This window comes from Paroedura picta, chromosome 2 (assembly GCF_049243985.1).
Source record: "Paroedura picta isolate Pp20150507F chromosome 2, Ppicta_v3.0, whole genome shotgun sequence".
NCBI classification, from domain to species: Eukaryota; Metazoa; Chordata; class Lepidosauria; order Squamata; family Gekkonidae; genus Paroedura; species Paroedura picta.
This window is the reverse complement of record NC_135370.1, coordinates 76,791,256-76,804,086: the sequence shown is the minus strand read 5'-3', so window position 1 is coordinate 76,804,086 and position 12,831 is coordinate 76,791,256. Positions and strand designations below refer to the sequence as shown.

General features: G+C 42.5%; 2 protein-coding genes across 4 annotated transcripts; both read left to right on the top strand.

Annotated features, from left to right (window-relative positions):
* The first annotated feature begins 237 nt into the window (after positions 1 to 237).
* LOC143828710 (olfactory receptor 5AP2-like) lies at positions 238 to 2,912 on the top strand. 3 transcript variants are annotated; one of them, XM_077318954.1, is made up of 2 exons: positions 238 to 490; positions 1,156 to 2,097. In XM_077318954.1, the coding sequence occupies exons 1-2, from the start codon at positions 427 to 429 to the stop codon at positions 2,088 to 2,090; spliced, it is 999 nt and encodes a 332-aa protein (XP_077175069.1). In that variant the 5' UTR covers positions 238 to 426; the 3' UTR covers positions 2,091 to 2,097. The 3 variants fall into 3 exon arrangements, with proteins under 3 accessions (XP_077175069.1, XP_077175070.1, XP_077175071.1); XM_077318955.1 differs by lacking the exon at positions 238 to 490 and adding an exon at positions 824 to 851 and having other exon boundaries at positions 1,180 to 2,097; XM_077318956.1 differs by lacking the exon at positions 238 to 490 and adding an exon at positions 2,884 to 2,912 and having other exon boundaries at positions 1,146 to 2,067.
* Positions 2,913 to 6,049: 3,137 nt separating this feature from the next.
* Positions 6,050 to 11,890, top strand: LOC143828898 (olfactory receptor 5AR1-like). Its single transcript, XM_077319061.1, has 3 exons — positions 6,050 to 6,150; positions 6,358 to 7,239; positions 11,833 to 11,890. The coding sequence occupies exons 1-3, from the start codon at positions 6,050 to 6,052 to the stop codon at positions 11,888 to 11,890; spliced, it is 1,041 nt and encodes a 346-aa protein (XP_077175176.1).
* Positions 11,891 to 12,831: the final 941 nt, after the last annotated feature.

The window sequence follows — 12,831 nt, the reverse complement described above, 5'->3', positions numbered from 1 at the left end:
GTGAGCCTTCTAAAAAAAACTCCGGACGGTGACGTTTGGCACCCCGTGTTTTCCCCGCCAGCGCCCGAGGTCCTGCCGGGGGGGGAGCACCACGAGGTGGCGGATATCCTGGACTCTAGACTGCACAGGGGGAAGTTGCAGTACCTCGTGGAATGGAAGGACTTCGCTTTGGGGGACCGGGAATGGGTCTGGGCAGCGGACGTCCTTGCGCCCCGACTCACTGAACGTTTCCACAAGCGGTATCCTGGCCGCCCCGGGGGGTTGGAGAATGGACCTTTGGGGGGGCAGAATGTCGTGGTTCGGTCCTTGGTGGCTTGGGAACGGGACCGAACCCCGCCATCAGAGGCGCCCGCGATCACGGAGGTAGGGCATGGTGATCATAGGCAAGCCGGCAGCTGGGCGCCCCACCCGATCGTTGAGGTGGCAATGGCCGCTAAAGAACCTCAATGTCCCCCTCCACCTTTTGACAAGGGCCCGGAGATGGCCCTTTGTTCCAGGAAAATGGGCCATCAGGAACCCCGGAAAACCTCGCATATGTGCATGAGTCATGATTGTATCAGCATGTTCCCTCCGCAAGTACTGGGTGGGGCAATACAGCCTAAGGAGGTGGGTTTTGTATAAAAGGGAGCTTCCACCTGGAGTTCGGTGGAAGCTCTTACTCCATACCAGCGGACTCCACGTTGCTGAAATAAAGCTTGTTCCTGTTGTATCGTTCACCAGGCCTGGCGTGACGTTTTCTTCAAAGGGGCACCCTGTTTTTCAGTTAGCAAGCGGGTTCCCGACAGCTGGTCAAATAATGATGAGAAGTTTTCAGTGTAGATACATGACTGAACATAGCATTAGCTCTTTAGGTGTTGGTTATTTGTTCTAATGATGCAAAGCTTTCATAGGAACTGGGATTTGCTTAATGAGATTTTTCAGAAGGACACGTCAAACAGGAAAAGAAAGTAGCATGTTGGGGATTCCTGTGTCTGACATGGACTCTCTGAGTAATGGGGTATTGTAATATTTGTGATCAGGAGTAGTGGACTATATCAGCCTGCAGCTTGATAAATATGACATAGTCATATTAGACTGATCACTGCATGTTTTATTTATTTATGGTGTTTTTATTTCTGCTTTTTGCTCCCAGCAAGTAGATCAGATTGATGGAAGCATCTCTGTTTAATCATAGCAGAGTCAGCGAGTTCATTCTCCTAGGAATCACAAATCGATCTGAGTTAAGGATTCCTTTATTCATCCTATTTCTACTCATCTATGCAATCAGCCTGGTGGGAAATCTGGGGCTGATAGCTGTCATCAAGAGAGACTCACGGCTCCACACTCCCATGTATTTCTTTCTCAGTAGTTTGGCTATTGTGGATGTTAACTATTCCTCAGCTATAACCCCCAAAATATTAATGGATCTCTTATCGGAAAGGAAAAGTATTGAGTATTTCAGCTGTGTGATCCAACTATTTATATGTATTATATGTGGGAGTACCGAATGCCTCCTCCTTGCAGTGATGGCATATGATCGATATGTGGCTGTCTGCAACCCTCTGCGTTATTCCACTGTCATGTCAAAGAAAATGTGTGTTTGGCTAGTAGCTGGTTCATATGTCCTCGGCATTTTGTATTCCTCTTTACATACGGTGTTCACCTTTATGTTATCATTCTGTGGACCAAATGTGATCAATCATTATTTCTGTGATATTCCCCCACTCCTACAACTTTCCTGTTCTAATACCCATACTAATGAAATAGTGATATTTGTACAAGTTAGTATCAACTGTGTAGGCACTACAATGGTTATCTTAATCTCCTATGTCTGTATCTTGGTCACTGTGTTAAAGGTTCGTTCTGCTGAGAGTAGACGTAAGGCTTTTTCCACTTGTACTTCCCACCTTACTGTTGTTAGCTTGTTTTATGGGACAAGTTTCTTTATGTATTTGCGACCTAGCTCCAAGTACTCATTGGAACAAGACAAAGTGGCCTCCTTGTTCTACACTGTGGTCATCCCAATGTTGAATCCCTTGATCTACAGCCTGAGGAACAAAGATGTGAAGGAAGCTTTTAGGAGACATTGTAATTCTAAAACATGGTTATGAAATAATATCAGACACACATAAGCAGTAAGTATGACTCTGATCTGTCTACAACTCTACTCCTTTTTTCTTAGTTTAATTATTTCTCTCAAAGAATCCTGAAGATACCTGTTATAAAACAAAATATTATATTACAATGATAATAAGCTGTTTTCATGGAAGAGGATTCAGATCTGACAGCAGCCACCTATTGTTCCATTCATGAAAAACTACCCCACATAATTCTTCAGAACATGTAGCTCTTGTAAATGTCTTGTTCTAGCAAAGTTTACCTTAAAGCTTTAGGATTTGATATATATATATATTTATTTTATTTTTATTTTTTATTTATTATTATATTTATATACCACCCTCCCCGAGGGCTCAGGGCGGTTTACAGAAAACAGGAGGAGATACAATTAACATATGATAACAGGTAACAGTAATAACAATATAACAATAATAACTTAACAAGATCATAAACAATAGCATTATAAAATAGAAATTTCTTTATTCCTCTGTATGGCTCAGTAAGAGAAGCTCAGGTATGGCTCAGAAAGCAGTGAGAAAAGCTCAGATATGGCTTAGAAAAAGAGCAGATAAAGGGCAGCTGTGTTTGGTAGTGTGGCAAAGTACGTTAGCTTTATCTCTGAGAAGAATAGCTTATCCGATTGTTAGGCCTAATCTGATAAAGAACAGGCCCTGCACCGTTTAGTCTGACTCTTGGGGGAAAATAGGCTGATGTGGGTGGAATCCTGTGTGAGAGAGCGGATCCAACCTAGTGGTTGGTAGGTAAAAACCTGTTTATGCCTAAAAGCATTAGAGAAAATTCAGACTATTCTCTGAAGTCATAACTAGTTTAAATTAATATACCTCAACCAGATTTCTTCTTTGTCTGCCTGGTGAAGACCTGTTCTGTTTATCTGCTCCTTGAAAACCGCATAAATAAATAAATATTATTTGTGGTTAAGATATAGTTTCTGCCTCAGTGATGTCTGTATTCTATTTGCTCATCTCAAAACTTACCTCATGGCAGCAAACCCTAAACCTATGCACTTGCTACCTTTAGAACATCTGGAGGTATCCCGCATGGAGCCAAATAAAACAGTTTTAAAAACAACCAGTTTAGACCGCTTTATTATAATCGTTGTTCTGCATTGAATATAGTCTGTTGAAAAACTACATTGCAATGCTTTCTGCATGAAACTTTCCACCACCAGTTTGCCCATAAAGCATGCCTCTTCCCCACACACACACACACAAAAATCAGCCCCCATTTTTTTAAAAAAAGCTTCAAGGCTCCGGATTGCAAGAGGGCTTGCAGTAAAAGGAGCCCTATGCATCTGTGAATAGATCTATGAATACATGCATATGAGTTTAAACAGATAAGTCTCATTTTTAAAAAATTCACTAGCATCGCGGTCCCTTTAAAAGAGGGAGAAAGTTGATTGGCCGCCTGTCTTGATTGACAGGCAGAAGAGAGGAGTGTGTATAGCTCATTTCCCTCTTCCACCATTACAAGTAGGCGTGCGAAATGGCAGGGAGCATGAGACGGTAGCAGAGGATCCAGCAGGTGAGGAATTCCCAGAGGCACGGGGTTTTTTTTAGCATTACACCATTGCGTTGGTGTAAGGCTATTTTTTTTTCTGTGCGGAATGGCCCTAAATGAAAAGTGCCAGCAACATTTTTTGCTGCAATAAAAAAAAAGTGTTCTAGGAATTATTAGGAAAAGGGATTGAAAAATAAAGCAGCTGATATTATAATGCCTGTTTATAGATTTATGGTGCAGTCTTGTTTGTGTAAAGCTGGAAAAGGTACTGAAGAGGATGATGATTAAAGGGTTAGAATACCTTTTGTATGAAAAAAGACTGAAGAGTCTGCAAGTTTCTGGTTTAGGAAGGAGACAAGAGCACCCAGTGAATCTGATGAGCTATAGATTAGTACAAACAAAAGAAAATACCCAATTAGTGATTACAAATATAGAATCATAGAGTTAGGAGGGGGCATACAGGCCTTCTAGTTCAACCCCCTGCTCAATGTAGGATCAGAATTTGCTGCCAGAAGATAATGATGGCCACTGGTATAGAGGGCATTAAAAGAGGATTAGACTGGATAATAGTTCTGTCAGTTTGGTGTTGTGGTTAGGAGTGTGGATTACTAATCTGGCAAGGCGGGTTCGATTCTGCACTCCCCCACATGCAGCCAGCTGGGTGGCCTTGGGCTCGCCACGGCACTGATAAAACTGTTCTGACTGATCAGTGATATCAGGGCTCTATGGTATTGCACCTCATTGAAGTCCCTGCCCTCCCCAGGTTCCACCCCCAAATTTTAAGGAGATCCTCAATTTGAATCTGGTCACTGTAGCTTCCCATCCTCCACCAGTGGCCAAGAGGAGCCTGGCAAGCCTACCTCTCACCACTTTAGTGTGTGCATCTGAGAGAGGGACTTAGGTTAGAGACTTTAAAAAAAATGATAACTGGTAATCCCAAGAAAGTGAAATTTAGGCTTTCATTACATGCCATCTTGGTGTAGTGGTTAGGAGTGTGGACTTCTAATCTGGCAAATTCGGTTTGATTCCGCACTCCCCCACATGCAGCCAGCTGGGTGACCTTGGTCTTGCCACAGCACTGAGAAAGTTGCTCTGACCAAGCAGTAATATCAGGGCTCTCTCAGCCTCACCCACCTCATAGGGTGTCTGTTGTAAGGAGAGGAAAGGGAAGGTGACTGTAAGCCGCTTCGAGACTCCTTCGGGTAGAGAAAAGCAGCATATAAAAACCAACTATTATTATTATTATTATTATTATTATTATTATTATTATTATTATTATTATTATTATTATTATACTAGCCATAGTGACTAAAGGGAACCTCCATATTTAGATGCAATAAACCCCTTGAATAGCATTGCCAGGAAGCAACTTCAGGGGAAGGCACTGTAAAGGAAAAATCACTGCAAATTTGTCTGGTATTACTCAGTGGTCCCCAACCCCCGGTCTGGGGACCGGTCCCGGTCCCCGGAACAGTTGGTACCAGGCCGCGGATCCTCCTCAGCCTCCTCCCTAGCTGCTGCCTCGGGGGCTGCCCTGCCACTCTGCCGCCGGCTCACATTTGGTGCTCTCCAGTGGCCGCCATGGCTGGGGCTCCCCCTCGGTGTGGCACTGCGCAGCTCCTGCTGGCCGCACCCCCCAGTGGGCAACAGGAAGTCAGATCCATGTATTCCTTATCTATTCCTGCCACCAGGAAAGCAAGTGGAGCAGGGGCTCAGGCAGTGGCGACATCCCTCAGCAAAAGACTACCCCCCCGGGCCTCAGTAAAATTGTCAAGAGTTGACCGGTCCCCGGTGATAAAAAGGTTGGGGACCACTGTATTACATGGTGTCACTGAGTGGAAGATCTCTTGGGAGGTTTTTATAATGAGATTTTTCAGAAAGGTATTTCATTTTATCATCACCGGAATAAAAGACACCATATTATACTGTGCTGCAAGCTAATGATTTATTGATGCTGGGTAGACTAGAGCTCAAATATTTACAAAGGGATCCTTGGCAGTTTTTTGTTATAGATTCCCCAAATGACTTTTTAATTTTAAGATATAAATAAACACAAGACCATGGGACTACTTAAAGATGCCCCCCTAATGTGGGACTTATCTCCATAGCATCATATACAACAAAAGCCTGAGAACATTACAAGAAAAGATCCCAGGAGAGATGGAATTGTGAATAAATACACTGTGAATAAATATACTGAGAAGAATTTATCTGATTTACCTGTTGCTGCATTCCATTGGTAAATTCCCTAATTCTGGTATTCCAGAGTCATCTTATTTTTTTAATGATGTTTCATGTATTTCTCTTATATTTATTGTTCAATATTTATTGTTTAATAAATATAGGCCAAATAAATGTAATAATGATTCTGGACAAATAAAGATGAGGACTGCTTGCTATAGATATATGGCTGAACACAGCTTTAACTGTACAAATGCTGGATATTTACTCTAGCCATGCAAAGCTTTCAAAGGGAGCTAAGATTTGCTTACTGAGCCTTTTTAGAAGACTTTCAAATTGGAAAAGAAATACCAGGTTTATATGGATTATCTGAGTAATAGAGTGTTATAATATTTGTGGTCAGCAGTAGGAAGCTGTATAAGCCTGCAGCTTTATAAATATGACACAGTCAAATCAGACCCTTCTCAGCATGTTTTATTTATTTATTTATGGTGTTTTTATTTTATTCTTTGCTCCCAACAGGCAGATCATATTCATGGAACCATATCTGTGCAATCATAGCAGTGTCACCGACTTCATTCTCTTAGGAATCACAAATCAACCTGAGTTAAGGATTCCTTTATTCATCTTGTTCCTACTTATCTATGCAGTCACCCTGGTGGGAAATTTGGGGTTGATCATTTTAATCAAGAGAGACTCACGGCTCCATACTCCCATGTATTTCTTTCTCTGTAGTTTGGCTTTTGTGGATGTTAGCTATTCCTCAGCTATAACCCCTAAAATATTAGTGGATCTCTTAACTGAGAGTAAAAGCATTGGGTATTTTGGTTGTGCAATCCAACTATTTATTTGTATTGTATGTGGTAGTACCGAATGTCTTCTCCTGGCTGTGATGGCATATGATCGGTATGTGGCTGTCTGCAACCCCCTTCATTACACAACAATAATGTCAGGGAAATTATGTGTTTGCCTTGTAGCTAGTTCATATGTCCTTAGTATTTTGTATTCCTCTTTACATACGGTGTTCACTTTTATTTTATCTTTCTGTGGGCCAAATGTGATCAATCATTATTACTGTGATATTCCCCCACTCCTACAACTTTCTTGCTCTGATACCCTCATCAATGAGACAGTGATATTTGTACAAGTTAGTATCAATAGTGTAGGCACTACAATGGTCATCTTAATATCCTATGTCTGTATCTTGGTCACTGTGTTAAAGATTCGTTCTGCTGAGAGTAGATGCAAGGCTTTTTCTACCTGTACTTCCCACCTTACTGTTGTTAGTTTGTTTTATGGGACCATTTTCTTTATGTATTTGCGACCTAGCTCCAAGTACTCATTGGAACAAGACAAAGTGGCCTCCTTGTTCTACACTGTGGTCATCCCAATGTTGAATCCTTTAATCTACAGCCTGAGGAATAAAGATGTGAAGGAAGCTTTTAGGAGACATTGTAATTCTAAAACACAGCTATGAAATAATAAAATCAGATACACATAATGAGTGGTACATTAGACTCTGGTGTTGTCTACAATTCCATACGTTTTCCCCCTCAGTTTCCCTCAAAGAATCTTAGGAATTGTTACTTGATAAAGATTCAGAGGGCTTCTTGTGGTGCAGAGTGGTAACCGGCAGAAATGCTGTCTGAAGTTGTCTGTCCATGAGGTTAGGAGTTCTATCCCAGCAGCCAGCTCAAGGTTGACTCAGTCTTCCATCCTTCTGAGGTTGGTAAAAAGAGTACCCAGCTTTCTGGGGGGTAAACGGTAATGACTGGGGAAGACACTGGCAAGGCTGCCCTGTATTGAGTCTGCCATGAAAACGCTGGAGGGCATCACCCCAAGGGTAGGCATGACTCGGTGCTTGCACAGGGGATACCTTTACCTTTACCTTTACCTTTACCTTTACTTTTACCTTTACCTTTACCTTTACCTTTACCTTTACCTTTACCTTTACCTTTAAATATTCGGAGAATTTAACATCTAATTTTTCAATTAAATTGTTAGTTTCTGGGCGAAGGGGGGTTACATAATTCCCAGAGATTGGCTACAATACTAAGGTTTCTTTCCTGGGAGTAAATCCCATTGAATAAAATGGAACTTATTTCTGAATAAACACGTTCAGGATTGCTAACAGTGACTGCTAAACAAATTTCCATTCACTATATACACAAGGATGTTCCCTGTGTCTAGTTGTGAGAAAAAAAAATGTTTTTTGTAGATCATGTAAAATGTATGGTCTGTCTTCAGATGCCTTTCACAGAATTTTTGAAGAGATATTTGATTGGATTCTACTATTTTGCTACATTAGAAGCAGTGTGTTTTTGAAGTGCAATGATCCACTGCCGAGTTGTTCTACCTGTATAAGAATCAGTGTACACTGAGAAATGGTTGCATGGAGGAACATGTCACTACAAGTTGAATGGAATGGTAGGATCCAATTCATTATAATTATAAAGTTTAGTTATGGAATAATAAGACCAGGAATTAATGAAACATAAAACAATTTTCATTCTTTGTTTTAATTACAATATTATAAATTCTAAAAATATTATATTACAGTGACATTAACAATGCTATAATGTTCTGGCTTACCTGAGCTACATAGTTAATAGACTTATGTAGTGCATCTCTGCTTGGGTTCTACCAACCCTCCAGTTGGAGATCAGTGGTCATGTTTAAAACCTTGCCAAGCCACAAGGAGTTGTGAAAATCGACAGAAATTGAGAGAAAACCGACAGAAGTTGAGAGAAATTAGAGGCTTCTCCTTTAAGGCAAGCTTGTCACATGACCAGCTTTGGCTATTCAGGGGTTCTCTACCACGCAGCAAAGCCCAGATTCAAAACAGCCTGCTTTCTCAATCTTGATTTTATAAATATTGAGCATTAAAAGCACTCTAAGATATCGCACAATAAAGGTAGGGTCACTCCAGATCAATCCTTCTTGCTGCAGAAGGAAAATTTAAATTGTCCCAAATCAAAACGGAAATTGCATTCTATGTAGAAGGCAGGGACTGAATTGACCTGGGATTGGAATAAAAGCTCTGTGCAGTTTACACCCAGCCTACTCTACTCTTTTTTTTTATGTACACATTTTAAAAATAAAGTAGGCAATTTTCATGGGGGAGAGTTCAAATATGACATCAGTTAGCTTTTGTTTGAAGTACTTCTGGTTACAAAAAATTCTGCAGACCCTCCATTAGCCTCATAATAATTCATTACGCCATATAAGACAGCTGAAATCTTATCTGGAAGTCATGATGGGTAGTTCTAGAAAATGCTGGAAAATCTATGGTAAAACCAGCAGTTCCTAGAGCGACCTTATGTCAGTTCCAAGTTATTACTGGAACTGATGTAGCGTGGGATGCATGACTGGAGCAGACACAACCAATAGCAGCTAGGGATGAGGATGACCTAATATACATGCCTTCCCTAATTAACATGCCTTAGGGCTTCCCTAACTTTACATTATAGATCAGGTGAAAACTAAACCTAGACAGGCTAGGATTTATAGGGATGAGGGCCTCCTTAGCCCCTGGCAACTGTCTAACTCCATACTATCATGGCAATTCTCTAGAAATGTATAAAAGATTACTGAGAAGTCTAACTGCACTGAGGAGGTTGGCATAGACCCATTTAAACCCACCTCACATTGACTAACTTGAGGCAATCATAGCTGGCCAAACAATTCTCTCTCTTCCCTTCATACCATGGGGACACATAAAGCTGCCCTCCCCAAGCCATATAAAAGTACAGGTGTGGATTTGCTAACAGCTGTTACCATACCTATCCCCCCCCCCCGTGAAATACACCTACCTGCAATGATTTCTGCCACCTATTTGTGCAAGGGTACACAATTCATTTTCAAAGAGGTAAATATTAGGGAAAAATGGAACATATTTCCTGTTGGATCAGTGGGTTTGAAGGAAGCCTCTTGGCAGCCTCTTCTTTCTTGAACTGGGAGTTCAATCAGTTCTGTAGTGTGACCCCAGCATGTTGGCATTACATTCAAAACTGAACCAAAAATCCCCTCAAAAACACAATTTATTTACGCGTACAAACAAAAGGATCTTCTCACCAGTGTGCACTATTGGTCAGTTTCAATTTAACCAGACTGGACCCTGCAGATAGGATCTAGCTGTACATTGGCTAATTCTGCCTTGAAACTCAAGCTCAGTCTTTGGCAGGTCTACAAACACAACTTCCCCTTTAACACAAACATATTCATAGGCCTTTGTTCCAATTCAGTTGGGCTAATTCAATTGGGACAAAACATGAATGAGGCTGTGCATTTCTATATGCACCTGAATGTAGATGCTGATAAACTGCATTCATATACCAATCTAAACACATTTGTGATCAGAGACATGTATATCCTAGAGCCACCTTATGTGAATATGGCCCATTTCCACAGTCACACCAAGAGAAAGCAACCTGCCTTTCCATAGGTTTTTGGTTCTTGTCTAAATTGCTGCTGCTTCAAATGTTAACACAGGCTGTATGTTCAGTAATGGACATTGGCACATTGCATTTATTTCCTGATTTCTTCTCTTTGAAAGGGTTAATGGGGAGGCACGGTGCATCTGGAAAGCAGAAGACCTCCACTTGGACCATGATGGTCAGGATCACCATGTGAAAGACAGGCTTACTCCTGAAACAACATATAACATATCCACTCATAGGAGATGCCATGGAAATATTCCCATGGCATCTCCTATGAGTGGATATGTTATATGTTGTTTCAGGAGTAAGCCTGTCATTCATATGGTGATCCTGACCATCATGGTAAGCTGCAGCACTGAGGTCTTGTTAGGTGGTTGTGGTCTTGCAGAAGAGTTGGACACGAAGCTTTGATCTCAGTGCTAGGTGTACTACGAACTTTGAGCTGTGTACTACGAACTTTGAGCAGAATTTCTCATGATCAGCCCATTGCAGGAAAACATGTTTTTCTAGTAATTTTCCAGAAACTGATCTTTTGGCCTGCTCCTCACTTGGGTGTGCCCAATAGCGAAGAGCAGAGACCAAATCTGGCAAATAGTCTCTTCAGAGTTGGTTCATATTCCCTGCTTTTAACCCCATTCCCTGCTCCATGTAAAGGAATGGGGACTCAAACATGGATCTCCAATTGGCGTCCACCATGCTTAACCTCTACACCAGACTGGCTTTACTAGTGCATCTCTAAGAATGAATTCGTACCCCCTTTGGCTGGCACTGCATGTCCTCCCATCTTCTCTTCCACGTAGATTACACTCAAGAGTGAAGGGATGCTGTGTCCTGGGGCTAACAGTGCCCTGAGTGGCTGGTGGTGGCTCTGGGAACAGTTCCTGGACACATGAAGCAGCTGGTTGGTGTAACTAGACCTTGGAGGGCAGACAAACATACATAGAGGAGCTGCTTAGGGATCTGTCAATAGCAATTTGTGACCCTATGTTGACCTCTGCCCCTGCAGTTTCTACCTGCTCTACCATCAGTGATGGTGGCCTTGCCAACATGTCCCTGTGAGTGGAAGGGACAGCCACCACTGAATAGCAAGCACCCATAGCCAGGGAAATTTCCTTTTTTTTCTCTCTGTGCCTGTTCCCCCAGGATTGTCCTCATTGCACCACATGGAATGTGATCCTGAGTGACCCTATTTTGGAACACTTGCAAAATGAGGACATTGGTTGATTTTTTTCCCCATTGCTGCCCCCATTCTGTTTGATGAGTGTATGGGACTGTATGACCACATCCCTCTCTGCCCTTCTGCACACACATGGCCCATGCAGTTCCAACTCCTGGGGGTTTTACCCACCTCTTGGCCTTGGCTGAGGCCCTTTGAGAAGGCACTAACACCACCACTGTTGTCTGGCTGCCTCCACCTCCTGCTAATTCTCACCTCAATGGCCCTCAGAATTGCGCTGCCATTTATTTCAACTTTTATACCCTGGTTTGTTTCCAACAGAGACCTAAAATGGCTTACAACCTCATTTTCCCTGTTTCCATTTTACCTTCACAACAACAAACCTATGATATCTTTAACACTTTTCACACCCTTTTATAAGAAGAAGAAGAAGAAGAAGAGTTGGTTCTTATATGTTGGTTCTTATATTCTTTTATAAATTGGAAATGGCCTCCTGGGAGGAGAATGTCCAGGGCCCTGTCCGTCCAGTGCATCTGGCTTTGTCTGTCCAGTGCATCCCTCCTGATTGGCCAGTTACCATATGGCCTGCCCTCCATAAAGCCCGCGAGGCCAGTAGCCACCATTTGGCCACTGGACATCACCAGAGACATAGATCAGAGTCAGGGGCACTAGTCTGGAGAGTGAGTTACTAAGGGGCCTTCCTGCTGCTGCCCTTGCTGCCAGAAAACCTCTGCTGCTTGGGAATGGGTGCTGAGGCACTAACTGCTACTCTGGGTTAGGGCCGAGTGACTGCTTGCTGCCCCTCAGAACTCTCAGCTCCACTTCTCTCATAGGGTGTCTGTTATGGGGAGCGGAAGGGAATGAGATTTTAACTTGCTTAGAGACAACTGAGGCCTGCTGGGTGACTGTGGGCCATTCCAGTTCTCTCACAGCTCTGAGCCCTGTTTCCCTCACAGGGTGTCTGTTATGGGTAGGGGAAGGGAATGCAATTTTAAACTGCTTAGAGACAACTGAGGCCTGCTGGGTGACTGTGGCCCATTCCCAGTTCTCTCAGAGCTCTCAACCCCACTTCACTCACAGGGTGTCTGTTACGGAGAGAGGAAGGGAATGCAATTTTAAACTGCTTAGAGACTCCTGAGGCTTGCTGGGTGACTGTGGGCCATTCCCAGTTCTCTCAGAGCTCTCAGCTCCACTTTACTCACAGGGTGTCTGTTATGGGGAGAGGAAGGAAAGGTGACTTTAAACTGTTTAGATACATCTAAAGCCTGTTGGGTGACTCAGGGATATTCCCAGTTCTCTCAGAGCTCTCACAGCCCCACATCCCTCACAGGTTGTATATTGTGAGGAGATGAAGGGAAAATGTGTTTGTAAACTGCTTTGTGATTCCTTTTGGTAGTAAACAGCAGTGTACAAAAATCC